This window comes from Phacochoerus africanus, chromosome 15, assembly GCF_016906955.1.
Source record: "Phacochoerus africanus isolate WHEZ1 chromosome 15, ROS_Pafr_v1, whole genome shotgun sequence".
In the NCBI taxonomy this organism is placed as follows: domain Eukaryota; kingdom Metazoa; phylum Chordata; class Mammalia; order Artiodactyla; family Suidae; genus Phacochoerus; species Phacochoerus africanus.
This window is the reverse complement of record NC_062558.1, coordinates 140725795-140753298: the sequence shown is the minus strand read 5'-3', so window position 1 is coordinate 140753298 and position 27504 is coordinate 140725795. Positions and strand designations below refer to the sequence as shown.

At 64.9% G+C, this 27504-nt stretch overlaps 1 protein-coding gene across 6 annotated transcripts in view; it reads right to left on the bottom strand.

Moving 5' to 3' along the window:
• The window catches only part of JAKMIP3 (Janus kinase and microtubule interacting protein 3), an 81040-nt gene that overhangs the window by 13879 nt on the left and 39657 nt on the right, over positions 1–27504 (bottom strand). The window contains exons 4-22 of one of the 6 annotated variants that reach the window (XM_047760781.1): positions 26348–26563; positions 24943–25062; positions 24268–24414; positions 23978–24109; positions 23141–23176; positions 22293–22352; positions 20411–20539; positions 19605–19733; positions 18675–18758; positions 17293–17355; positions 15294–15392; positions 14435–14533; positions 14301–14360; positions 11720–11785; positions 10916–10984; positions 10750–10827; positions 6849–7052; positions 5240–5305; positions 2093–2975 (exon numbers count right to left, since the gene is read on the bottom strand). In XM_047760781.1, coding sequence (XP_047616737.1) covers positions 2817–2975; positions 5240–5305; positions 6849–7052; positions 10750–10827; positions 10916–10984; positions 11720–11785; positions 14301–14360; positions 14435–14533; positions 15294–15392; positions 17293–17355; positions 18675–18758; positions 19605–19733; positions 20411–20539; positions 22293–22352; positions 23141–23176; positions 23978–24109; positions 24268–24414; positions 24943–25062; positions 26348–26563 — 2016 coding nt within the window. In that variant the 3' untranslated portion in view covers positions 2093–2816. The remainder of the gene's footprint in view (positions 1–2092; positions 2976–5239; positions 5306–6848; positions 7053–10749; positions 10828–10915; positions 10985–11719; positions 11786–14300; positions 14361–14434; positions 14534–15293; positions 15393–17292; positions 17356–18674; positions 18759–19604; positions 19734–20410; positions 20540–22292; positions 22353–23140; positions 23177–23977; positions 24110–24267; positions 24415–24942; positions 25063–26347; positions 26564–27504) is intronic. The other 5 variants (XM_047760782.1, XM_047760783.1, XM_047760784.1 and 2 more) reach the window with 5 other exon arrangements.

Sequence of the window (27504 nt, the reverse complement as noted above, 5' to 3'; positions counted from 1 at the left end):
GGAGAAGCCTGCAGGGTAAGACTGGCCCCTTTCCCAGGAGCTGCCCTCTGCGCCCCGGCCCCCAGCCCCCAGCGCTGCCGTACGTGTCCCCACAAAGCAGCTGAGGAGGCTCTCGGCTCCCCACCTCCCCAGACCAAGTGGATCCAAAGTACGCCTCGCAACGCAGCCGCCCCCGCCCCGCCCGCCCTGTGCGGGTTAAGCATGGCTGCGGGGACACCCTCACGGGACGTCTGGGGCCACGGCTCCCCCCCGCCCCCGGTAGGAGGACAGCCTGGCACCAACTGCGTCCGGAGTTCTCCTACTTGGGCTGGCGCTGGGGAATTCTCTCCCTGCCCCGGGGGAGGGGAATGTGCTCCGGGGGGCCCCGAGAGCATCCGACCCGGCGGCACCCAGGCTGCCCTGCAGTGTCCGGGTGCGAGTCCCCCCCCCCCGCCCCCGTCCCCGCCCGCCACGCGTCCTCGGGAGAGCGCAGTCCTGTCCCTGTAGAGGGACACCTGCTGCTCAGGGTGAGTTCCTGGGAGCAGGAGCTGATTCAAGTCGCCTCTGGGTCTCCAGACCCACAAAACAGCTCTGTCCAAGGGGCCTCTACCAACGTCCAGGTCCTGCAGGCCACCCAGCTCCCAGGGAGGCCGCGCCTGGCCTGCGCCCCCACCTCCCGCCTGGCTCTCACGCTCCCAGCTGTCCCCTCCACAGGTGTGACCTGCTCATGGCCCAGGCAGGTCAGACAAAACAGACCCCGGAGCCCCGGGGCTGGCTGGTGGGGGAAGGGCTGTGGGGACGAGGCCCTGGGGCAGAGGTCACCCCAACACCCATGGGGCCCTTCCGGGGGCTCCGGGCAACGCATTTCAATAGAGGTATTGACATAACCAGGCGGTGTTCGCTGTCCTTTACGCACCCCGGCTGAGCTCTGAGGCCAGGCCACGACTGTGGGGCATCCTTGCCAGGCATGTTCAGACACGCGGTGGTGCCGCGCTCGGCATCTTTCTCACAGGACGCAGCGCAGCCCGAGGACCTCAGCACAAGCCCAGAGGGCCGCCTGAGCTCCAGGGACTGGCCTGGGGGGAGCATGTTCGGGCTGGGGCACCCCGGGGTGGACCAGGCGGAGACCAGTGGGGCCCGGCTCGCCCCAGAACAGCCCTAAGTGAACTTTCCAGCCCCAGGCTGGGCCTGTGCACCCCTGGGGGTCGCAGGGGGCAGATGCTGCTGCACCCGGGCCGCACCAGGCTGCCCACAAGCCCTGACTGGACAGAGGCCTCTTCGAGGGACAGGCGCGCAGAGATGCGTGTGAAGGAGCATATCCCGAGCCTCCGAGGGAGCAGGTGGGGCTTCCCCTGGCCAGCTCTGCGGGCACACCTTCTGGGGCCTCTGCACCACCCCCGATGGAGGCAGTTCCGTGCCCAGGAAGGTGGGGGAGACTCGGCCGAACATCACACCTGCCAGATGTGTTCACGCCCCACCGGCGCCTCGCCACAGCAAAGTCCCCTGCCGAGGAAATTCCACTTGGAAAGGACACTCACCAGTGGAGCGCCCGGCCCCTTCCGGATCCTCCATCCCTGGGAATGAGGCCCAGGGAGACCTCCGAGCCCAGGGGCCGCGGCACCAGGAGTCAAGATCAAGGGAGCTCTCTTGGAATTTCTGGGGGCAGCGGGGCGGGGTGGGGCCGGGACCGGCAGACCCTGGGGTGCGGGGTGGACCGAGGCTGGCAGACGTGGCCGGGCGCCTCTGAGAAGCCCTCCCCATGGGCTATGCCCTGTGACCCACTCCTGGCACCTGCGCTGGCCTTGGGGGTGTCCTGGGTTGGGGCAGAGACAACCACGATGGGGTCAGCACCGCAGGGACACTGGAAACCCCCAGGGAGCAGACTGTCCAGAGCAGGCGGGAGGTGAGCCGCCCAGCCCGCCCTGCCCGCCCGAATCGGCGCACACGGGGCTCGGCTGCAGGAGCAGCCAGGGTCCCGGCAAAGAGAACCCCCACCACACGGGCCGACCTGGACAGGATCCCGCAGACCAGAAGGGGCTGTGTCAGCACCACGGGGCCCAAACGGCAGGAGGGAGGGCAGACCCGGTGCTGCGGGATGCGGGCGGTGCCTCACCTGCTGGCCACCTGGGCGCTGGGCCCCTTCTCACACCTGCGGAACCGCGGTGCACTGTCACCCTGGCCGGGCGCTGCCCCTTGAGTGCGGAGGCCGGGGCTCTGGACTGGGCAGCTTCGGCCACGCTGGGCTCACTGGCAGCCCGAGGGCCCCGCGTCTCTGACGAGGTCAGGTCCTTTGCCAGTCCGCTTGTCCCTCTCGTCCCACCTCCAGGCTCCGCAGGCCTCCCTTTGGTGGGTCCCACCGGCTCCTCGGGAGGCTCAGGGCGGGAGGCTGGTGGCACCGTGGCAGTCGGGGCTCTGTTCCCAGGAGGGACGCAGCAGCACAAACAAGGAAGGACGGCAGGACGCGGCAGCCAAGCAGGCACTCAGGACCCGCAAGCGAAGGCCTCCGGGGCCCCCGGGGGAATCCGTCCTTGGTCCCGGGAGCCACCCCAGTTTCCCCGTGGTGGCAGCTTCGTTGTCACTTTGCCGGCGCCCAAGGTGTTTCTGAGAAGCTTCCTTTGAGACACGTTTCGGTTGTTAAAGGAACGAAGGAGGCAGGGGTGCGGGGCTCCAGCACAGAAGCGGCTCTCTCGCTGCCTGGCAGGGGTCTGGGGCAGGGGGCTGTGTCCCAGGAGGGTGCCCAGGGCCTGCAGCCAAGTCCAGGCCTCTTCAGGGAGCCCCGGTCAGAGAGCGAGTCCTAACTCCAGCTCATTGAAGTGGACAGCCCCCATCAGAGGTGCTCAAAGACCCCCTTTCTCCCTCCTCCTGGGTGGGAGGGGGTCCGCAGAGGCCAGGTCCTCTCGGGGCTTCGAGGATGAGACGTGGCATCTCATGCGGCTGCCCGGGCGCCCACTGCTCCCCGGTCCAGCTGGAGGAAAGGGCTCTGGCTGCTCTGGGAGCTGGAAGAGAAGGGACGCAGGAGGCAGGTCAGGGGGCTCCTGGGCTGGAGGGCGAGGCCGAGGGGAAAGCCTGGCCCTGCCTCCAAGGGGAGGGCTCGAGGGCCAGGGGACGTGGACGAGAGGAAGGACGAGGTCACAGCCTGCTCCACTGCCATCTGGTTGGGAAGGAAGCAGGGGTCAGACTTTCGTGTGCGGCCGCGCTCGGAAAGCCTCGGGGACGAGGCCACCGCCTAGCAGGACGGCGATGACCTTGTGGGGAAAGCGGGCATCTCTGGCCCTGTCTCCTGTGGGACCCACGCTTGTGCTTCACACCACGGAAAGGACGGAAAGACACGATGCCACCAGCACTGCTTCCTGCCGAGATGCCCAGAGCAGAGGACACAGAGGGGTTTCTGTGCAGGCGCCTCTCCCGCCCAGGGAGTCCCCTGGGGGGGGCTTTGCTCTCCCTTGTCCCTCCGACCATGGCAGACCTCTGGGCCCCGACCCCTGGCAGCGCTGCGGGGGGCTTCGTAAGCACCTCCGAGAGCCCTGACACTCGCCTTCTGGAAGCGCCTCTCACTTCTGGAACAGCGGGGGACAGACGCAAATGACATACTCACCACGTCGGGGTGCCCAGGCGAGCTAGGACCACAGAATGAAAGCTAAGGAGAAAAATAAGAACAAAAATAGAAACTAAAAAGGGGGGGGAGGGTGGAGACACAGAAGGAGAGAAAGAGAAAAAAGAGTTTGTAGAGCTTCTGGCAAGACGCAACGTGGGATCGCAGAGCACCGCGCAGCCGCCCGTCAGGGGTCGGGAGCAGATCCTGGCGCACGGGTGCCCAGCCGTACAGCGGTCCTGCTGGGAGGGGCTGGGAGGGCGCCTGGGTCTGGAGCCACCGCGCTGGGGGACCCGGCGCCGCCTGGAGGCCAGGTTGTAGGCGACGGTCCAGAGGGAGGCCCTGCCAGTCACCGCGCCTCTGGGGGGTGGGGGACCTGCCATCTGGACATGTCGCCCAAGCCGGTGGTGAGGGTGCTAATTGGCTTCAGTGATGGCGAGAGTCTTAGGGAGAGTCGTGCCAAGTGCCAGGCGGACACCAGCACCCCGTGACAATGCTTTGGTCTTGGTCCCATCGTAAATGATAAAGCACAACCACCACGCTGAGGCGTTCACACTGCAGCCTCATCTGGGCTGGGCAAGGGGCCGGGCCAACCGCGACCCGACAGAAGATCTGGCCACGGCGCAGGTGCCTGCAAGAGCAGCGCTTCCTCAGCGCGCGACTAAGAGAAGACGCAATTAAAACGCCCCGCTGCTGAACGCAAACAAATGGTCTCACTTTAAGGTGCGAAAGGCAAGAGACATTCATTCTGGGGGAGAGACTGCAAGGCTGGGACCCCGAGAACAGCGCCCCCCGGACCCCCAGTGCCTCGGGTGTGACTGGTGCAGGCTGCCCCTGTCCAGCCTCCATGGGGCAGGCCCATCCTTGTTTGCAAGGCAACCCTCTGCTTTGCAGGTTGTGCCTGGCACAGTTGGTTCTAGGGACCTGCCACGGGCACTGGATTTGCAAGTTACCACCAAGACTGCTCTGCAGATGCCCGGGAGGTGCCAGGGAAAGCCCATTTTGTCCCAAGGTGCAGTGGGTAGGGCAGGGGGAGGCCCGGCCTCCCTGGGGCGGGGGCCTCTGTCCTGCAAGCACAGAGCCTCTGCTGGCTGCCCCCCGGGCAGCCCACCCCAGCCTCTCTTCTCTCTGGGCAGGACAGGCCAGCAGGATCGGGAAGAGTGGCCTCTGGTGAGACCCGCCCCACGGGACCACAGGGCAGACGGATCACAAGCCCTCAACAAGCAGTCTGGCAGCTGGATGTCGCTGAAACATCCTGATCTGCAGGACAAACTTCCCTGGAGCTGAGCACCCGCGGAGAGAGGCAGGCGGCTCTCTGGCCATGCTCCCTGCACCTGCACTTGGGAGCCTCCCTGGCCCCCAGCCCCACGGCCCCAAACCAGCCAGACCCCATGACCCACGGTTCCTAAATCTGCGGCCACACGGCGGCCGCTGGGGTGACCGGGGCCACGAGAGGCATGGCCTCCGGGTCGCACGGCTGGTCAAAGACAGGGTGTTCCCAGACCCCAGCCTCCGACTCCCCATCCTGAGCAGACTCGGCCCTGAGATCTCTGCTTATCCAGCAACACCCCAACCTCAGACCGAGCGCTAATGAGGTTGGGAGTGACCTGCTCGGCTTCTGGCAGACCTGGTTAACAGAACAAGTCCCCCAAATTGCATTTATTTTACCTTTTCCTCCAGTTCCTTTATTTGTCTCTTCTGACCTTCTATTCTTTCTTCTAATTCCTTAATTCTCTGCAATGTTGAAAAAAGGAACATCTTCAATAATCAGACATTTGGGAAACCGCACGGGAAAGACCTTCTCTCATGTACCTGGAGGACCGCCTGCCCCGGAGCAGCTGCCAGGCTGGGCACCACCGGGGCCGGGTGTCAGGCTGCCCTCTCTGCACACTTCTAGGAGCCTCTGCCGCAGGCCCGGAGCCAGCGTGCCTGCCCCAGTTTCCCCGACGGACACAGCCCTTCTCTGTGTGTCCTCTGCTCCAACGAGAGCGCGGACAGCCGTCCCTCGGCCAGGGTCTCCGACACCGTATTAACCATGATGCCAGAAGCCCACGGGAGGGGTCCGGCCCAAGTCCCACCACCATGGCGGCGGGAGGAGCGGCCGGAAGGGCCGCAGAGCCGTCTTGGGGGGACTTTCCTGACGAGGCGAACTCCACGTGTGGAAGCCCTCGTCCTCACTTTGGCGTCAGATGCCGGTCAGACCTCCTCTGCGTGCCCACGCCGGTCCCCGGGAGCGGCTGGGCTCTGAGCCCGTGACGGAGTGAGGGGCCGCAGGAAGGGGGCCTCACACCGACCACCTGGATCTGGCCACGAGGGTCCCGGTAGCTGACCAGGCCTCCGGTCAGACACGAGCCCACGGGCATTCTCGTAAACCTGGGTTACTCGTGTACCTCGGCACGGACCACAGCTATGCAGGCGCCTTCCAGGCCGCGTGGGCACAGGCGGGGGTACAGGCCTGCCACACACCAGAGCTGTGTCGTCTGCGAGGGTCCCCACCCCCAGTTAGAAATGGACAGGCCAGACTGGCCTGAGGCCCCCAAGCGCCCGTGGGCCAACGGAAGGTCCCAAGTGCCTGGCCCATGAGCAGCTGCTCCCCTGAGGACACTGTCACTGGGAAGGAGCCGTGGAAAAGACCGGGCAGTCTGGGGTCACAGGGGAAGGGCAATGCCACCCCGAGGCCTGGGCAGGATGGCCCGGAAGGCTGGTCCAGATGGGCAGGAGGTCTGGCCAGAGGGCCTGCCACAGCCATAGTCACTGGATGCCATTGGCCACGGAAACATGGCCACTGGAGGTCATGCCATTAGCAAGGCACAGCCAGAGTTCCCGCTGCAGCACAGTGGTTAAGAATCTGACTGCAGTGGCTTGGGTCTCTGCAAAGGCATGGATTCAATTCCTGGCTGGGTGCAGTGGGTTAAAGGATCTGTCATTGCCACGCTGCAGCATAGGTCACAGCTGTGGCTCGGATTCAGTCCCTGGCCTGGGAACTTCCCTATGCCACAGGTGTGGCCATAAAAATTAGAAAAAAAAGAAAGAAAAGAGAAAGGCCCGGCCAGTGGAAGGCCCTGGACACGAGAGTGTGGCCATTGGTGGGCGTGGTCACGAGGGCGTGGGTGTGGGTGGGTGTGGCCATGGGGGTGTGGCTGGGAAGGGGCCTGACCATTGGGGGCATGGCTGTGGGAAGGTACGGTCCTTGGCGGCGCGGCCATTAGAGGGCCAGGCCCTGGGCAGCCCTGCCCGCAGCTGCAGGCCCCGCTCCCACTGCCCCCCCTGCCCGTACCTGCTGTGCTAGCTGCAGCAGTTCCATGCGCTCCCGCAGGATCTGGGCGTCCCGCTCACGCAGCTCGCTCATGACCTGGCGCTTCCATTGCTCCACGGCCACCCTGAGCTTCTCCCGCTCCTCCTCCGACAGCATCTCGGCCACCTTGGCCCCGGCCTCCTGCTGCAGGGCGTCGTACAGCATGGCCTCCAGCTCCAGGATGTGCTGGGGGGAGGCGACTCGTTAGTCCTGCCACTCGACCCCAGGGAACCACACCTCCAGGCCAGCCCTCAGGGGGCGCGGCTTCCTCCCGGGCCCCTGAAGGCAGCTCTGCCTGGAAACGCTCCACGAATCATTCTCTCAAGAGCACCGCCCCCCATACTATGGAAACCCGCTGGGAACCCCGTTAAGGGCAGGACAATGCGGGCGGGCGGCAGAGTCTGAGACCAGAGTCAGATGGCGGCCCAGGCGGCGGCGGGAGGCTGGGTGTCCCTTGAGGAAAGAACGGCAGGGCCCTTCCTCACAACCCTCAGCAGACCCGGGCATTTGTGCCACAGAGAAGGAAGGAGGGCGGTGCCCTCGGGCTTTGGGTGCGGCTCCCACGGGGCCAGGCCGTCAGCTCTGCAGCCCTGGTGCCTCCCGCGCAGGGTCACTAGCGTCCGCGAAGAGAGATTCGGGTGCAACCCCTGAAGCCTGTGCACGGGGTCATTGGGAGGCAGGGCCAGTGCAGACCCGGCCAGGCTGGACGAGGGCTGGACCCTCTGCCCGAGGCCTTAGGAGAAGAGGGGGATTGGAGACAGTCACGGAAGACAGGGTACGCCGTGCGACGAGGGAGGCAGAGCCCGGGGTGACGTGGCCACGAGCCCGGGAGCTGGAAGAGGCGGGAGGGCGCTCCCTGGAGTCTCAGCAGCACCTTGACACTAGGGTCCCCCTGAGGCTGGGGGGCACGGCTGCCCTGCCCCCTGCCTCTCCCGTCCGTCCGTCTGTCTCCCTGCTGCACACAGGCCCCACCTCCACCTGGTGGCCCCACATGCCCAGCCTCCACCACCTCCATGCTCCCAGATGGTAACCCTAAGGGCGTCCATGCCCGCTGGTGCCCGGCTCCGCCCACAGGGGCTTAGGCCCTCACCTCCGCGAAGCCCTTAGGTGCCCACCTTCCAAGAGGCAGGAGCTAGGCTGCCTCCCAGGGGAGGGCACGGGGCCCTGTGGCGGCTCCAGCCCACGGCCCTATGCCGCCTCCTGGGGACTCCGACGTGGACAGCCTGCCACGCGGATCCCACACACAGGTGACGCGATCCCTTAGTTGCAGCTCAGCCGCCAAAACACATTCCTAAGCACCCAGCAGTTTGAGCTGCAGCACTTTTATTCACTTATTTACTTATTGCTTTTGAGGGCCGCCCCCACGGCACACAGAAGTTCCCAGGCTAGGGGTCCAATCGGAGCTGTAGCCGCTGGCCTACACCACAGCCACAGCAACGTGGGATCCCAGCCGTGTCTGCGACCTACACCGCAGCTCACGGCAACGTTGGCTCCTTAACCCACTGAGCGAGGCCAGGGATCAAACCTTTGTCCTCATGGCTCCTAGGGTTTGTTACCCCGAAGCCGTGACAGGAACTCTGGTCTGCAGCACTTTTAAAGCTTGCTCCTCGGGACACTTCACAGACACGGTCTTTGGAAAAAACTCCAATTCTTCCCATCTTCCCAAGAAAAACGTAACCTCTTTAGAAATGTTTGCTTTAACGCCTTCTGGCTGAGGAGACATTTTAGGAAACGAGGGAGAAAGCCCTTTGGGCCACGTTTACATTTTATTGTTCTTGGCAGCCACAAAACAAACTGTCCCCAGCTGTCACAGCCAGTTCACACCCCACATCAGCTGCCACTTCTAGAGCGAAACAGCTCAGGGCGCGTGAGCTAAGCGCCAGCTCTGAAATCCAGGCGGCTGAGGGGCAGAACATCACGAGAGCCTCACCCCAAAAGCCGGTGGCTGGAGGGGCAGCCGTTCTGACCTGCCCTGTGCTGGGAGCAGCCGGCCACCCTGGCCACCACGGCCACCCGAGGGGTCTCCGCGCGCAGCCGGCCCCGGCCCCGGCCCTCGTGCGTCTGTGAACAGCCTGGACGGCCCTCAGCCTGGCAGGGGTCACTTGCCCTCCAGACCCAGCTGTGGCTCCGGTGCTTACGGAGCAGGGGGAGACCCCCGTGGGCTCCCACAGGCCCGCAGCCCCCACCCCAGGGCAGCCCAAGGTGGTAGGTGTCACCCTGTCGGAGTCACCGCAGTGCTCCGGGCTTTTGTGAACAGCAGAGAGCACGGCTGACGGTCCGGCAGGAAGTGCAGGTGTGCGTGCGGAGTTCAGGCAGCCAGGGTGGGGCGGCAGAACTGCAGCCCTCCCGTCGGAATTGGAGGAAGGGGACCCCAGAGACCATCACACAGGGGTCATCGCACAAGGAGGGGACCCAGTCTCACCCGGGGCCCTTACAGCATCCTCAGCGCTGCCGCAGGGCCCCACCTGCCCCCAGCAGTGTCTCCTGTGGTGTGCAGGTGTCCGAGCATACGTGCGTGTTTGTGTGTTGCGTGTGTGTGCGTCCATGCATATGCGCGTGTGTGTGCACGTGTCCATGCATGCGTGTGTGTCGTGGCTGGCTCTCTGGCACCACCTACAGTAACACGTCCCGTCTGCGCGGATGTCATTCAATAAGCCCATTCCTGAGGCTGTGACCCGAGAGTCTCCCGGGCCCAGGGGTGCACGGGCCCCCTGCTGCCGGCAGGACCAGAGCTCAGAGCACGTCGGTGTGGGGCTCAGAGCAGCCCGGCTGCCCCCGCCCCGAGCCACACCCCACCCGGCGCCCGGCGGACGGGACACAAGGATCCCCGCGCGGCTTTCCACGAAGGCCCACCCGTGCGGGCTCAGCTCGGAGGCCACCTCGTCCGTGGCTGATTCTGCAGGTGTCAGGCGGCCATCACCACCGTGACCTGGCAGAGGGAGCACCCTGCCCCCGCCCCCCAGAAGCCCACTGTAAACTCGGGTAGAGCCCCCCGCCCTGCCTCACAGGTCCCCAGGGGGCATCAAAGGTCAAGCTGCCACCTCTTAGCTGGGCAGCATGGGCTACCAGAGCACAAGCCCCTGTGCACCTGACACCCCCCCCACCCTCCCAACACCCCCAGGGGCAGAAATGATGCCTCTGTTCCCTGGGAGGCCGGTCACTGAGCCCAGGCCGCCCAGCAAAGAGGGGGCAAGTTCCAGACCCACGGCCGCTTTCAGCCACTCCTGTGGCGGCCTCCTGTGGGCCACGGGTCAGCCCCTTGCGACCCAGCGCGGTGACACGCTCCGCCCACACAGCCGGGAAGGACTGTCCTGCTCGTGCCCCCGACTCAGGGGTGTGGCTGGCCCCCCGGGAAGGAAGTGCGGCCGAGCTCCTGCAGGAAGCGCCCTGCCCTGCAACCTACAGGAGCTAAAGCAACGCTCGATTTGGTGTCAGCGCCTTGAAACTGAAAGGCTGCTTGGGGCTCCAAGGAGCTGCCTTTCCATTTTCCCCAGCTGGCCTCCGTGAGACTCACAGTGATGGAGGTAAAAGACCCTCTGCACTCTCGGGGTTAACCCCGAACGGGCAGCCCTTCAGGGGTACGGCAGAAATGGTTTCCCACAGGGCGGACGGACCCGCAAAGCCACATCCAACTTGCAGGGCTCGCTTGGGAGGAGAGGGCCAGAAGCAGGAGCCTGGCGGCATGACGGATGGCAACTTGCCTGGCCCAGGGTCTCCAGCGGGAGAGAGGCCGAGGGACCCCACGCCGGTCACACTGGGCGCAGGCTCTTCCCAGGCGGGGTCTGGGGCTCAGCCCACGTGGCCCCCGACACCCACCTCGGCTTGTGAGCAGCTCCCTCCACGCCCCCCACCCCCGGGGGCTCGGTGGCTGTGTGTGCCTTACCTTGTGCGCTTGGTCCAAGGACTGCTTCCTGTAGTCCAGCTCCTCGTCCAGGTAGCCCTTCTGTTTACTGAACAGCTCCTGGAACACAGGAGGAACCGCGTCTGGGCCTCGAGCATCCGCCCTGGAGACGCGGGGCTGTAGGCCGCGTGGCCGGACGCGCACCAACCTTCTCACTCTCCAGGTCTGCCATCTTCCGCTGCAGGGCCAGCTCCGTCTCTTCGATCTGCTGGAGCCACTGGGCACGGACAGAAAGTACAGGGCCCGTGAGCCCCAGAGCCATCCACCTCCGCCAGCCCCGGGTCAGCCTGGGGAGGCTAGCCCGCCCCAACCGCTCCCTCCAGGCAGGGAGGCTCCGACCTCACAGGCGCCTGGTGTGCAGGCCGGGTCCAGGCCCCAGCCCACAGCTCGTGTCCCAGAGAGCTGTCCCCTCCCTTCCCCGGGAGAGGGATGGTGGGTGGGGGGCAGAGGAAGCAGCCGCAGGGAGGGTGGCCTGTTCTCCCCAAGCCCGGGCCCCGAACTCTATTTGCTGGAACACGCTCTGCGTCCTGCTGGAGGCCCAGGTGGCATGGACCGCAGGCCACCAGGCAGGTTCTGGCTACCGGGTGCGACCATGAGCAGGCCAGCTGCCCTGGGAGCAGAGAAGCAGAAGGGTGGGGAGTCCGGGTGGCCTGGTGGCCTCCCCAGGAGGGTCCTGGCGGGTCCAACCGAAGGCTGCCGTCTTACAGCTTTACCCACCCCGTCTCCTGGGCTCTGGGGGCACCGAGGCAGCGCTTGCTCCGGGGAGAGGTCTGGCCAAGATGCACTGGTGCTGATGGACCTGTGCGTGTGTCCGGCCTCGGGAGGCAGCCAGGATTCCCCACCCCTGTAGCCCCTCCTCCCCGGAGAGCGGCTCCTCTGAATGAGCCAGAAAGGGAGCCCCACAGGGAGCCTGGCCCTCTCCCCGCCCCTGAGCGTGTCCAGTCACACCCACCTTTTCGGCCAAAGTCAGGACCGTCCTGGCTTGTATGACAACCACCTGCTCCTCATTGGTCAGATTCTGCACCCAGAGCACAGCACATGTATAGTCAGCGAGGTGCCTTCTGGGGTGGCTGGGCTGGGGGCTGGGTGCTCAGTGGGGCTGGATGCGGGGTGCTAGGTGGGGCTGGGCGACGGGTGCTCAGTGGGGCTGGATGCGGGGTGCTAGGTGGAGCTGGGCGACGGGTGCTCAGTGGGGCTGGGTGAGGGGTGGGGCTGATGGGACAGGCGTGGGGGGTCCTGGGGTGACAGCTAAAGGTCGCTTTCACTAAAAGGCCCCCCTGGGGGTTTCTGATCCTGACTCAAAGGTGCCCCCCCCTTTCTGTCCCCTCTCGTCCTCTCTCTGCTGGTGACCCCATCCCCGTCAGCCAGCTGACGTCGGGTGGGCTGGTGGGTGGCGGGACGAGCAGCCTGACTCCCCCACTCTGTCTCGGCCTGGATTTTTATTTAAAGCCAGCTCTCTGCACATGCAGCCTCTGCGTTATTAAAACCTCACCTAGGAATGTGGGGCAAAGAGCAAATATTCACGGCTATGAAATGGTTCACATCCCTGCTGTTTTGCCTTTTTTCTGCATGTTTTATTCATGCCTCGTCCCACAGGGCCCACCTGGTTGGTCCTTCTGGGCAGGTGACTCTGGCCTTGGGGCCAATAGGCATCCTTAGAGGATGGGCCACCTGCCACAGCACCAGGGTGGGAGCTGCGCTGTCTCCACAGATGGACCCCAACTGTGGGACACCAGGAGAGAGGCTCAGGGCAGGGACGGGCAGGGAGGAGCCCACCTGGACCACAGAGCTGAGGGCAGCCTGCACCCCAGAACTTTCTGAGGCAGAAAGCCCTGCCTGCCTCTCTCATTAATGCCTGAGTTGCCCAGGGCAGGGGTCTCTTGCCAGCCCCTTGCCTTGGCAGCAGTCAGCATGGGAGGGACCAGTGGCCAGCTGCTGTGGGCGCAGAGGCAGAGCCTCTGGACAGTGTGAAGGCCGGGTACCCCTCATCCCTTGGTCCCAGGAAACCAGCCAGGCTGCCAGCCCCTCCTCCTGGGTCAGGCGTGGGTCTGCTGTGGGCACGGGGAGTGGGGGAGGCTGAGTCAGGGGCTTCAGGGTGACCGGAGGGTCTACGTGGCTGTGGTCAGCGCAGGCTGAAGGGTCTGCAATGTGCCACTTGGTGAGCAGCCTGGCTGGGCTCTCTCCCCCCTCCGGCGGTGACCACGGCCTTGGCAACGTGCACCTGCTCTGTGCCCCTGCACTCCCCTCCCCCCCGGCGACCAGTCCCCTCTGCAGTCCAGGGCAGCAGCAGTGACCACACTGCCCACAACACAGGACAGGCGTCCCCCCCCCACCCCGCCCTGACTCCTGAGGAAGCCTAGGCCTGGGGTCACGTGTCCGTGGCCAGCGGGGAGGCTGCAGCCTCTCTGGAGTGGCCTGGAGACAGTGGCTACAGCATCGGTGAGCCCTGGCTGAGAAGGTGACGGGGCCGGGCTCTCCCTGTCACCTGTCTGCAGTGTCCGCCCGCACAGGGTCAGACCTGAAGGGACGCCCCACAGCCCCTTAGGACCTGCCACGGGGTCACCTATGCATAAAGCTGGCAGCGTGTGCTCCAGTCCCCAGCCACCTCTGTCCCTGTGCTCTGAGGCCATGGGAGGGTCCCAGGGAAGTCATTCCCACGGGCGCTCTTGACCGGGCAGCTACGGGGCTGGGGAGGAGCCCTGGGTACGATTAGACAGACTTAGGCTGGTCCTAACCTCTCCAGCAGCTCTGTGACCCTGGGTGGGTGCCATCCGGGGCCCCAGTCTCTCCAGCTGTGAACTGAAAGGGCAACCCGTAGGGTGCCCGAGAGCCCATGGTGGGGGCTGATACACAAAGAGAACCCAGAGTGACCTGTGACGACAGCCACCCCCGCTGTGGGCCGGCACCTCTGCTACGTGCAGTCCCGGTGGATAGAGAGAGAATGGAGGGCGGAGGGCAGGTGGCGGATGGAGGGCTGGAGGGCAGACGGAGGGCGGAGGGCGGGGGACGGATGGAGGGCAGATGGACAGGTGGGTGGCGCGGAGGGATGGAGTTGCTTTGCGCACTCAGCAATTCGCAGAAGTTTGCAGTAGACGCTGGAACTCTGCCCTGAGTGAGGTTTGAGGGTGACTTATAGGCTCTGCCCTCCTCTAAAACTAGGTAGGCGGGTGCCCTGAGGTTGGGGTGTCTAAGGCGCTCTAAGGACCCCAGCCCCACCGCAGACATGGAAGAGCCTCAGGACTGAGAGCGACTCCACACAATGAGAACCCAGGTCTAGAAGCATCTCTGCCGGAAGAAGCAGGTGTGAGAGCACAGGCCCTGAATTCCCCCACTTCCGGGTGCTGGGCGCCTGGATGGGCACGGGGCAATTCTTTTGGGGGAGGAATGGACTTTCTCCCCAAAGCCAGCTCTGGCATCGGGAGGTGGGGGCAGGGCCGTGGGCCTCGGGGGGGGGGGGGGGGGGGGGGCGCGCAGCCCGCGGCTGGAGGCGGGGGTGGCGGGGGAGGCATGCACAAGTCAGGAGAGCGACCTACACTTACGGCGTTATCGCCCAGGATGTCCAGCTTCTTCATCAGCTCCGTGACCAGGATGTCCTAGAGGCAAGGAGAAGGGCGTGCTGGGGGGCAGCCCGCGGGGGGCGGGGGCGGGGCGGGGGGCAGGCCGTTACCGTCACGCCTTCGGCCTCGCAGTACGCTTGCAGGGGGCTCTTCCCCTCCACGAAGGGGGTGTGGTGGAAGTTGATGGCCGGAGACTTCCTCTCCCTCTCCTGGGACAGAGACCAGACGGCTGGGCACAGGGGCGACCCCTCCCTCTGGGAGGGCTGGGGGGGGGGGCGCCCAGGGACACGGTGAGACACCGAGTCCACCGAACACGGTCCCGTGGTCTTTGTGAACACGAGGCCCCGGCTGCCACCGCAGCAGCCAAAGCTTCCTTGGACCTGCCCGAGGGACGGCCCCGCGCTGACGCTGAGCGGAGCTCCGTGCCCTCCTACCGAGGGGCCACCCCGGTGCGGACGAGCCCCTCCATCAGGACCCCTAGGGGGCTGGGAGGCTCGGGGAGCAGCGTCCTCCACGGGCTTGACCTCAGGGAGCCCCGCGCACAGAGGACAGTGGCTGGCAGTGCTGCCACCCTCCTCGTCTGGGCCCACGTGCAGAAGCCCTGGGGCCAAGGGGGCCGCCACATGCAGGGAGGGGACAGGAGGACCCTGAAGGGCAGCTCCGTCTGGACTCGAGGGGCCCCGCTCCCCACATGTCAGGTGTGCGCGGACACCAGGAAGCCAGACGGGTGGGGCGCTGGTGCAGAAGCACACCAAGCCATGTCGTGGGCATGCCAGTGAGGCGTGACCTGTCACGGCCATGAGCCCTGAGGGGCCAGGACAAAGGGGGCCAGAGCCGAACCCAGACTTGGGTTTTGTTTGTTGTGTTTCGTTTCTGCATTTGTTTTTTTCCAAGTGCCGGGGTGGGACTCAGCCCCGATGGCACCGGCTGGGGTGACAGCACCTCCCCCCATCCACTCCCTGCCAGCACCTCAAGCTCCAGAATCCGGAACTCCAGCAGCTCGTTCTGGTCTTTCGCATCCTGGACCTCGTGTTTTAACCGAGCCTCTTCTGTCTCCATTTGTTTAATCTGTAAAATAAAAGACGAGCGAGACCTTGAAGGTCACCTGAGGTCGAGTCCCCAGCTCCCCTGACAGCTGCTGGCCGCTGAGGGGACAGCTGACAGGCCCAGACCCTCAGCCCAGAGGCCTCACTGCAGCCTGATTCGGCGTGGGGCTGTCCTAGGGAGACTGGGGCACGTGGGGATGCAGGGCCCAGTGCAGTGGGGCGGGCGGGGAGCCCTGGAGCCAGAAGCAGCCCCAGCCCACCCAGCCGTCTCAGCAGAGGTGGGGGAGGAAGGGGCCCCCTCGGGCAGAGGCAGTAAGGTGTCACCATGCTGCCCCCACTTCCCCACAGCCAGGACAGGGCCCTTTGGAGCCCAGGCTGGCCCAAGCCTCAGGAACACGGCTGTCCGACGGAGGGGCCAGTGCCACGGCTGTCCGGTGTGGCACAGAACTGACAGGTGTGGGCCCACCATGCCCAAGGGGTAAGCCCAGTGCAGTCCAGGGCACGTGTCCTCTGTGGACTCGTGCCCACCATGGGCAGGCGGCTCGGTCCATCACCGACTTGAACTCAGGGGCTGAGGGGCCTGCTCGGGGTGGGGGGCTGGGTCCAGACGGATGCGGAGCATCACAGCCTCTGAGCTGGTGCCGCTGGGGGCCACTGGGGCTGCAGGGACGCACCTGCGGGCCAGGGATGTGAGCCGCGGCCACGGCGCCAGAGAAATGCACAGGTTTGAAGTGCGTACGCGAGTGTAAGTTTGCAAACGAGGATTTTTGTGTGCATGTGTGTTAGGTGCACAGACGAGCATTTAACTGGCACGTGTAAGTGTTCGGTGTTGGTGCACACGTGTGTAAATGTAACAAGCGTCTGAGTGTAAAAGCTATTCTGTGTGCACACAAGCATTTACGTGTGTGAGTGGTTTGCACACACAGCAGCGTTTGTGTGCACAGAATGTTTACGTGTGCAGAGAGCTCCACGCAAGCCGCTGTGCTGCTCTGATGGCAGGGGCTGGGCCTGGCGGCTCCTGGTGGGCATAGCGGCCTCTGGCCCCGGGCCGGCTCGGAGGCTCTGTCTGTGTGAAGCACGTTGTGGCAGAGCCCTCAGGCTCGGGAGTGGTGGCCAGCCTGGCTCTTCTCTAGAAGACGAGGTCAGCTGCCGGGTGAAGGGCCACCAGGAGCACCTCACCGAGGCTGGGCCACGACCAGGCTGCCAAGGTGGGCCACGAACTGCCCAGACCGTGACCCTGGGTGCCCCGCCTAGAGAGCAGGGATGCAGGAGGGCCTGGCAGGGAAAATGCTGGGGACCTGGAGGACAGCCTGCCCACGGGGAGCGGGGCAGGCTGGCGGCCCGGGCAGCTCAGGGCACTGGGGCAGAGAGCCAGCCCATCCCGACCGAGTTTTCCAACCCGTCTCACTTCGGATGAAATCTTCCAATCACAAAGGCCAGCCTGGGGGTTGGGGACGGGGAGGTGACAGCACTCTGCGGCCGCTGCTTATCCAGAGGGGTCACCTCTGGCTGGAGCGGCGGCTAAGCCTCCTGTGACCCTGGGGGGAGCCCCTCCCAAGGCCGGGGCTTTAATGTGGACACTGCTGGCGGTGCAGCCCTGGGCCCACGAGGCTTCCTGGTGGGAGGGTTCCAGTGGTTTTGAAAGGGCAGCTGGTTACAAAGATCCTCTAACTGTCACCAAGCACAGAACAAGTCAGGCAACAAAATGTGACTCGGGAACTGGCGGCAGAGCCCGGGGCGGGGGACCCTGGGGCAGGGGAGCTGCCCCCAGGACGGAGAAGCACAGAAGGCCCGGCTGGGGGGTCATCGGGGGAGCTCTGGCTGAGCCGCAGCGCCCAGACACGGGGACCCACACGCCCCGAGAGCACAGGAACCCTGCTCTCTGGCAGCAGCCAGACCCCGGCCGCCTGGGGCAGGTGCACCTTTTCCACGAGCTCCTGGTTTCTCCGATAGAGCGCTTGCTTCTCTTCAATCCACTTCATGTCCTGGAAAAGGGGGGTGAAGCGGAGAAGTCAGTTCACCCGGGACACAGTTGTGATTTAAACCGCGACGCAGCAGAACAAAGGATCTGACCAAAGAAGGCAACGCCCAGCTTCCAACGTCACCACCGAGCGGCAGCTTCTGCCACGCGGCTCAGCGAACCCCAGGATCCACCCGTTTTCCTGGGGAGACCAGGTGCCTGCGTGGACATCACGGGTCCGGGGGAGGGACCTGCTGCCAGGGGAGCCGGGGGGCTCAGGCAGGGTGGGGGGTCCTGTCCACTTCACATCTGGGACAGGGGGGCGGAGGCGGGCTCCTCCCTTCGTGGGGGCCCAGTGACCTCGGGCGGCCCCTCCCCGATCGACGCCCTGTCACCCCCTCCACCACTGGCATCGTGTCACAGAGGGAGGCATCTCAGACACTGAGTTTGACTCCAAATCTCTTCTCAGCAGAGCCATCTGTGAAGTTCTTCGCAAGGTTGAGGGCTTTGTTTTCAGTGAAAGGAAGAGTTTCCCCTCTGCCTCCTTGAATCCCAGGCTTCAGCCACTGTTCTTTCTTGGGCACAAGCAGCATAGCGGGGACACGAGTCGGGGCCCAGAGTCCGGGCTGCAGAGGCCGCACACACACAGCTCGGGGCACAGCTCCCACAGGCTGAGGCGGCCCTGGGGGCTCAGCGCCCATGGATGGAGGTGGCGGGTGCAGGCCAGTCCTGTGTGTTCAGCTGAATGGACCACAGGTGCCTGAGCACTGAACTCGGCTCTCACACCTGAGCAGGTGAGGAGGCGGCCAAGCAGACAGCCACTCATGTCCTTCTCCTGACTGTCCATCCAGCCGTCCACGCAGCAGCTCACACCTCAGGGCCCCTTCTGCACTGCGCCTGGTGGTGAGCCAGGCCCCTTTCTACCTGGTCAGACCTCCCCAACCTGCCGGACATCCTCCAGCCTCGTCCTGGGTCCACTCGGAGCTGTGCTATCCAGCAGGTCAGGGGACGGATGCCCTCCCCCAGGATGTGAAGAGCCCAGAGGTGGTGCTGGCCCTGGGGCGGCGAGAGGAGAGGCCCACAGACTCCTGGGACCTGCGATTCTGGTCCTGAGCCAAGAGGATGACCCAACCTCTGGTCAAGCCCAGAAGGCCGCGTATGGCGCTCAGGCTTCGAGGCTCGCCGTGTGATTCTTTAAACACACATCCTTTGGGTGATGTGCACACAGCACAGGGTGGGTGCCGCCCTCCAGTCTGCAGAGGGGTCCCTCTTACCCGCATACACGTCCACACGCACCCCGTCAAGGGCCCGGCGCCCCCCAGCTTCCGGGGACCCTCCGCGCACCTGCCCCTGCTCAGCCAGGGCCTTCTCCAGGTCTTCGATCCGCGCCTGCGCCCTCTGCACGTCCGCCTGGAGCTGCTCGCGGGTCTGTTGGATGGCAGGAGACAGACATCAAATTTTCTCTAAAGGTCAGGACTCGCCCCGCATGGGGGGACCTTCCGGACCAGCTGCCTTTGGGTTCAGCTAGAGGAGAAGCGGCCCCTTTGCCAGGAAAGGGGAGGATGCGAGGGCTTGGTGACCTGGCTTCGCTTACGGGGGATCATCTACAGATTCCTCTGGAGGGATTCCTGGGAAAACCCTCGTTGACAGGACGAGAGAGGACGACCGAGCTGCTGGGCACCGGCCAGAGGGCTTTGCTGTAGCCCTTGCACGAGCACGACCACCGAGCCATCAGCCCGGCACCGCCCGGCACAGCCTGGCCCAGCCCGGCACGGCCCGGCACCGTCCCTGCCCGCCCGGGTTCGCCTCCCTTCTGCATTTTGCCGTCACTTTCTTCCCCCAGAGCCTGCCCCTTGTGTACACCAGCCCCTGCACCAGGCTGTGTGGCAGCCCCCACCCAGCACCACCTGGCTTTCCGGGGGTCCGAGCCAGCCTCCCTTGAGTTAACTTGCCCTCAGAGGGTCCAAGCCACAGGCACGTTATCCTGATGGGCGCTCCTGCCCCCTGGGAACAGCCTCCAGGGGACGCAGATGCGAGTGTCTGGCCAGGGGGCACAGGGTGTCAGGTGCCCCAACTCTGGGAGGGCAGGACCCCCCTGGCCCCAGCCCCCCAAACACTGCTGGTCAGTCGCCTGGGTGAGCAGCGCCGGCCCCACCATGACCAGGGGAGAGACGGGCCGGCCCGGGAGGCACAGGTGCCAGAGACCCTGCAAGGCGGGGCAAGCGGGGGAGCCCAGCGGGAGCCGGAACGTGGCGGAGTGGAAGTCAGTTAGACCTTAACTTCTCGCTCTGCGTCCAGCGTCCCTCCGACCTGCTCCTGCAGCAAAGCGTAGGCCCGCTGCAGGGCCTGGTACTCCATGGTCAGCTGCCGGAACCTCAGCTCCGGCTCCTCCTTGGCCAGGCCCTGCAGAGGCACAAAGACACAGCGTTCATGCGGCCTCTGCCTGGGCACTGGGAGCCGAGCCCCGAACCCTGGGGCGGGAGGCAGAGCTGCCTGCTCTGAGGCCTGGATGGGCTGACCCAGGGCCTCCACTCCTGCCCAGGCCCCCAGCCCCCCACCCTGTCCTCTCTGGTGGCGGCCGTGCTACGGTGTCCTGGTCTCCATGCAGGTCCTTGGCCATGGGACCGTGTGCCAGGGCCTGCCAAGGGAGGCCGGACCCATGGCCTCAGTGTCCCCAGGCCTGGTCAGGGCCTTGGACCATCAGCCCCTCCTTGTCCCCCAGCCGCAGGGCTGGGCCAGTGTCCCTCCTGGAAGGCGAGGTCGGGCCAGACACCCGGTCTGCGCTCCTTTCAATGACAGGCTTCCTCGTTGCCTGGCTGCCCTGATGTAGGACTTGGCTGCACCCTTGGCGTGGGGGCCAACCCCCCGCCCGGCGCTGGGCCCTCTGAGCGGGTGGGGCTCTCTGGACCGCGGGGTGGGGGGCAGACTGGGCATGGCCACAGGGAGTGCTCCCCGCTGTGCAGGATCGTGGGCCGCGGGGCACAGCGGAGAGGGCCCCCTCCACGGAGCAGGCCCCGGCTGGATCCCGCCTGCCCCTCACTGCCCGCAGGGCCCGTCCAGGAGTCGTCGACAAGTGCTACCTCCTCCAGGTCGTCGTCGGGGGTGCACGGGGTCTGGTCCGTTCTGTCCGTTTGATAAGAGATGGAAGACCCGTCAGACTCCAGGGAGGCCTCTTCGTCGTAGCCAAAGAAGGTCTCCACGACAACCGGCTTCGGGCCAAAGGAACCGCGTCAGAACAAACCCAGACCGGCTGCTCCCCAGAGGCCTCCTCAGCTGCCCAGCGAGGGGCCAGCTTGCCTGGTGCCCCCCAGCACACTCCAGCCTCTGTCCCGACTCCCCCCACCCCAGCCTCGGGCAGGGGGGCCGCCAAGGGCACACAGCCGGGGGGACCGCACTGGCAGCTCAGCCTTCGCGGTGGGGGCGAGGCACCCCCGTGGGACCCTCTCAGTGGTCTCAGGGGGCCAAGCCATGGTCAGGATGAGAAGACGGGCCTGCGCTTCAGCACCAGGTCACATTCCAGTAACTCGTTTAAAAAGGATCAGTTCCTTACAGCAGAAATTGCACTGTATATCAACTACACTTAAAAGAAAACATTGCTGGACCTAAAAAGGATCCGTTCTGGACACAGACTGGAGTAAAAATAAAAACCAAAGCAAAAGTGGGTCCTTCACCAGCTCGTTTGAGAAGCCCTGCCTGAGCGGCCGCTCCCAAGGCTCAGCTCTGACTCTGGCCACCCCAGGCCCCGGCCAAGCCGCCACCTTCTCTCAGTCACTTCCCTGGCAACCCTGACTCTGTCGCCAGGTCTCCCGCCGGTTCCTGTGCCTGACCCTTCCAACGACACGCCTGCCTGGGGTCCCAGGACCCCCTGGGCTACACAAACCGCGGCTGGAGGGCCCGGCCCCACGCCGGCGCAGGGCGCTGCGACCCCTCCCCAGACGTCCTGCGGCCTCAGCCTCCCCTTCTCCCCAGGACCACCCCGCCTGAGCGCAGAGGCCGCCTGGGCGCTGACCGCCCACCTGCAGGGCCCCGGCCCCTCCCGGAAGTGCTCCCCAGCCTCCACTTCTCCACTGACGTGGCTGGAAAATGAGCAGACTAACAAACACAGACAGACTTTCCAGAGCCCAGCCCCCCGGGGCCCTGTGGCCTGTGAGTATCCTGCCCCAAGCACGCCAGCCGGCCGGCCTCCCCCCGGCACCCGCGTCCGACACCTGCTCTCTCCACACCCGCACCCATCTCCCTGACGTGCTCCCTAACTCCAGACCAGATGGCCCAGCCTCCCCCCCCCACCCGGGCTGGACCTCCTCCTGCAGCAGCCCCCTCGGCCCCCTGTGTCCCAGCTCACAGATGCTGACCGGCCTCAGAGGCCAGGGGGCACCGGAACCGAAGCTCCAGGCTTCCTCGGCCAACCTCCTTCCCAGCCCCTGGGTGCATCCTGCTCACTGCCTTTCATCCCCACACACCCGGCTTCTCCTTCTTCCTGTCTCGGAGGCACCCGGACGTCGGGGGCCCAGGCAGAGAGGGTGGGGCTCCCCCAGTCGGTCCACTCTTAGAGCTGCGCCGTCGGGCCTCAGGTATTCCCTAAATACCCTAAATAATCTGAGGAGCGCGGCCCCGCACCCCTCACGGCCTCTCTAGGACACAGGGGCAGTCTGCCCACCAGGACCAGACCCGACCCGGCCCGGGGGGTGGGAAGGCCAGGAAGGGGCCCACAGCTAACGCCTCCTCCTTCTCGTTACTGTCATGACTCCACATCTTCTCTTGGGAATTTAAGGGAAACAAGGTAGGGTTTTTTAATTTAAAACATGAACAGAATAATTGCTTTGGGTCCTGTTTTGGTTATTTTATAATAACAACTCTTAGAGATAATAAAATCTTTTTTTTTTTTTTTTCACATCTAAAGGAAGAGTCTCATTCCTGTGAAGCAGCTTTTTCAAATACACGTGTCGATGCTTTGTCCTTTACCTTGGGCAGTTTTGCCATTTTCTTTCTTTGTTTCCGGTATCTTAAAAGCTTATCACGCTCCTGCAAAAACCAGTTGAGAAGATTTTTTGAGTAGTTGAACAGCTCTTGTCCGTTTCAAACACGTAGGTTAATTAATATCTTTGTGCGTCATCTGAATGGACCAAGGGCGACCTTGGGACTGGCTATTGCCTGTATCGTCAAGGGACTGGAGGTGACCTTGGGACGGGCCCACTGCCCGCAGACACTGCCGCAGAGTCTGCTCAGGGCGGTTTGCTGAGGGTTGGATGGGGCATCTCTCAGTACGTTTGGGTGGCTCTGAGCTCCCTGTGCTGGAGCTTCCTCCGCAGTCTGCTGGAGCTTCCAGGGCAGGGTGGAGCAGCACACACAGAAATGGAAAGTCGAGGAGGGCGGAGGGCCAGCCCCCCACCCCTTGCTCTCTCAGAGCAGATGTGTCTGCAGGAGGGCATTGGCACGGTGGAGAGACCTCGCCCACACATGAGGAGACCAATGAGCTGGTTCCTCCAGGGAGCTGGGCTGCAGCTGTGGGGCCAGGGGGAGCCAGCCAGGCTCAGGCCAGGGTCCATGCTGGGGGTGGAGAAGCCATGGGGTGAGGGCCCAGGGAGAGGGGAGCCAGTGCTGAATAATGACCAGAGTGGCAGCTCCCGCGGGCTTCGCCAAAAGCCAACCGGGGCGTTTGCCATTTCCCTGGCCTCTGTGTGAACCTCCTTGGCCACCAGGCAAAGCCTCTGGCTGGCAGCACAGCAGTCACAAAACCCACCCAGGGTGCAGGGCGGCCGCGAGTGTCTGATGGGAAGGAACCACCGCCCAGGACGGCCGGGTGCACTTACTAACACGCTCTTAACGTAGCCCGCCGTCTCCAGGGTCTGGGGAGAGAGAAGGAGCTGGAGCCGCGAGAGCACAGACCTTGCCCCGGGGAGCCCAGAGCCCCCCGGCCCCAGCGTCTCCAGTTCCCGATTCGAATCAGGGCCCCCCCCCACCGCCTGCTGCCCCCCATCCTTGCTCCCTCCCTGAGCCGATTCCCCCAAGGGCACCCAGGAGCTCAGGGTGACCATGCCTTTGTAACCACCCTCCCCCCATACATTCCCTGGGCCACGCCAGCCACCGAGAGCGCCCTCTGTGTCCCCAGGGCGCAGAGTGCCGAGGCAGCTTGTTCTGAACTGCTCTGACCGTGGAGTCAGTCGGATCCCAAAGAGGAAGCAGAAAGCGCCCTAAGCTGGGTAACGGGACGACGGGCTGATGCCGGCTGACGAGGGCCTGGGGAGGATGTGGCCGGCGGATGGGGCCCCAGGAAAGATAGGCTCACACCCCAGCCCCCAGAACCCGGGACCGTGGGCTCGTTTGGAAACAGGCGTGACGACATGGACGCTGACAGGAGCCCAGCCTGGAGCCGGGTGGCCGAGTGCGCAGAGAAGAAGCCAGAGCCCCGTGAGGACAGCCGAGGGATGGGGCCGGAGGCACCAGAAGCTTCCCCGGGGCAAGGACCCTGTTTGGGGGCCCTGCCAGCGCCCGCAGGGTCCAAAGAGAGCAGAGGTGTGAGCCCCTCTGCGCCGTCCCGCCCGGGGCTGCCGAGGCGGTCTCGCTGGTCCAGAGGGGGCGAAGCGGAGCACTCTGGCGGGGCCCGGGGGACCTGCCGCGGAGTGGGGAGGGACAGGGCGGGCGGGCACCTTGGACAGCTCGTCGATGAGGTGCTGCTGCTCCACGATCTGCAGTTTCAGGAAGTCCACGTCCCTCTCGTCCTGGCTCTGGTCCAGGTCGTTCAGGGAGCTCGGTCTCCTTATGATCCCAGCCCTCTGCCTCTGAAAACCAAGCAGAGCGCAGGGCGCGTGGGGGGAGCGCCGCCCGGCGAAGGGCAGCAGCGTCCTCCCGGCCACCCCGACGGCCCAGAGGCCCTGTCGCCGGCCCCGCCCCGGTCACCGGACCCATGTGGGAGGGGCGGTCACGGGCGGGGCCCTACCATCTCTATGTTCTCCTGAGTGACAAACTTTAACTTGTTCTCCATCCGACGTAAACTGTGAGACAGGTCCTCGTTTTTCCGAGTCAGGCGTTTGTTCTTCTCCAGCAAGGGCTTGTACTGACTTTCGGCCTCTCTTAAGCGCTTTAGCTGGAAGACAAAGTCAGTTACGCAGCGGGGCTTTTTACGAGTGACCGGGAACCAGCAGTCTCCAGCCCGGCCATAAAGTCAGCAGACAAGCCCCAAGAACATCGAAGGGCAGCAGCCCGGGGCCAGCGCGATGCTTGCCCATAAAGCTGCAGTAAACCGATCGGCCCGTGACCCCTCCGGACACCGTGGGACGCGCACGGCCGGGTGCCGCAGGTCACCAGGCAACTTCTGTGGCCGGAAGACCGACGGCGATGGTGCCACGAAGGGCGAGGCCCTCTCACGTGCCAGGACTGAGAATTCCTGCCCAGTGACGCAGAGCAGGAAGCCGCCAGCCCGCGCCTGAGGCCCGCACCTGCCCCCCGACCTGGTTTGGTCAATAAAGTTCTACAGGAAACGTCCAAGAGGCCCGGGCGCGTGTCCCACCCGTCGCCACCACCCGCCTCCCGGCAGGGGAATTCGAAGAGGAGGCCCCAGCGCCCCTGCACCACAGCCGCCAAGCCACAGCCCCTCGGACCCCCGGCCGCTCACCAGCTCGTTCCGCTCCTCCGACAGCAAGGCGTTGCGGTCCTCCAGCTTCCGGATGATGGCGCTCAGCTCCGCGATCTTAAGTTGGAAGCGCCGAGCATCCTTTTCGTCCAACTGCTGTTCCTAAAACAAAAATCAACTGCAAATAACTGTTCGTAGACACAGACATGCAAATCTCTGCAAATCCCGATACACCGCGGACACCAAGGCCCCTCGGTCGCCCTCGAGTCCGAATGGCTGGGGGCGGGTGTGGACCCTCCTGGAGGCGGGCGCCTGCTGCCCTGAGCACCGTGGGGACGGCAAACTGCTCGCTGGGGACGGAGTGAAGGAGCAGAAACGTCAGGGAGTGTGCAGACGTGGTGGGTGAGGGCGGGCAGAGGCAGGGGCCGCGGGCGGGTGACGCCAAGAAGGCAGCGGGTTCCAGGGAGGGGCCTGCCCTCGCTGTGGGGGGCCTGACTCCCTGGCATTGTGACATGCACACACACAGAGGTCAGCTTAAGACTGTCAAGAGTTGGTCCCTCAAACTGAGTTTCGAAAGGTCCCTTTGGGGACCCCTCGAACTTCATCCAGAAATCAACGAAGACATTTCGATCTGGTTTCAGCACCTCTCTGGGGTTAACAGGATTTTAACTCGGTCAAGCCACCTGCAGTAGGATCATTCAATGTCACGTTCTAGTCTTAAAATGTCGCTGTCCTACGGCTGGCTCAGCCAACGCAGTTCTGTCCTCAGGGCAAACAGACGCACGTCCGGGAAGGACAAGGGACGGTTCCTCATTCGGCAGGTGCAGGAGAGGCGAGGGAGGCCCCTCAGGCCTGTGGGGTTTATGCCCCTCCCGGTTCCCGGAGCCCCCAGGGGGCTCTGAATGAGGAAGGAGCCGCTGTGAGGAGAAGAGGGTGTCACAGCCCCACCCAGTCGTGCAGCCCCAGGAGCAGCAGAAAGTGGCGCAATCACAGGAGGCGGATGGGTGGGCCACTGGGGACCACCGAGGAGGGTCAAGGCCAGCAGCAGCGAGCAGGGGCCTCCAGGGCCGCAAGGCAAAGCCGAGGGCGTGTGGCAATGGAGCAGGGCAGCCTCGACACCCCCCTGCAGGTACCGGGCCCGTGGCAGCGGGGGGGCCCAGCAGCTGCAGGCGGGCGCAGCTGGAAGCCTGGAGCCTCGGGCCGTGGAAGGATCCGGCGAAGGCCGGTGCTGGCCACATCAGCAGCGAAAGGAGGAGACAGGAGTCTCGGGGCCCCTCAGCCCAGAAGCCGGGGGCCCGCTGGCCGGCCGGCTGCAGACACGGTCTGCGTCCCCAGGGAGGAGGGCTTGGGCTCTGGACAACCCGGAGGCTGCCCGCAGGGCCAGAGCCGAGTGCCCGCGGCACCGACCATGATTGGGTCGGCCGGGCGAAGCTTGGGAGGTGCTTACAGGGCTTCCCGAGTGGTCTGAGGCGTCTCCTGCACCGCTGGCCTGAGGAACTTCCCGTCTGGGGCTGCCCAGGTGCCGCTCTGTCTCTTTGACCTGGGACAGCTGCTCATCTAAAGCCTCTTTCTGGAGCTGCAGTCTCTGAGCATGCCCGGCTTGAACCCCTAACTCTCTCTCCAGCACGAAGACTGCTCTGTCTTTAAATTTTATCTCCTCCATCTACAAGGAGAAAGAACACAATCACACACGCAGGCAGGTACAGATCTGCAGTTACCATAGAAACAGGCGGAGACACACACATGCACAAGCATCGGGAGCGGCGGCCCTGCTGCGTCCTGGGCTCAGAGACCGGAAGCAAAGCAGCGGGCCCTGGACCGGAGCCGCGAGCCCCACCGCCCAGGCTGCGGCGCAGCGCCCCAGCTCCGACCAGGCTCCTGCCTGGACACCGTGCACCCCGTCCCAGCCCCCCCTGGGCTTGTAGCAGGACTCCCCCTCCGCCAGGCTGGCCTGCAGGGGCCCTCGGTGGCACAGGGCTGGCACTTTCCCACAGGGTCCAGAGAGGCCACCTTCGCCTCCGACCTTCTGCTGAATGTTAGGGGGACTCCCCAAGGCCCCCATACCCCGTGATAGGATCAGCAAGGCTCGTGTTAAGACAGGCCAGCTGTGAATGTGAAGCAGAAGCCCCTTTCCATCCGCGGGCACCCGGCCCAGGATGGCTGGACAGTGTGTGGGCCTCGCCTCTCTTGGCTCCGAGGACAGCAAGCAGGGCAGCTGGCCCACTGCTTGCCGGCAAAGCCTCATTCTAAGTCCTCTTCCTTTGAGCCAAGGCGTGGGCTGGGGGCGGGGATGACCAGGCTCCAGGTGGGAGCGCCCAGTGCACCTGACCCACCCGGACTGGAGGCGGGAGGGGGGCCCGGCCCTCCCCGCTCTCCCTCCAGCACCGCCAGCCCCTGCAGACACCGCCACCCCTCTCTCTGCACCCTCATCCGCTTCCACGGGCGCCTCCCTGACCTCGGCCAAAGCACAGGCCGCTGCCCTTGGGGTCGGGTGGAGGCAGAACAGGCCCCACACCGCCCATTCTTCAGACAGACTCTAGATTCAGAGGGAGGCTTGGTGCAAAACACATTTTCACACAGCAGAGCAGGATTGGAGACTCTGCT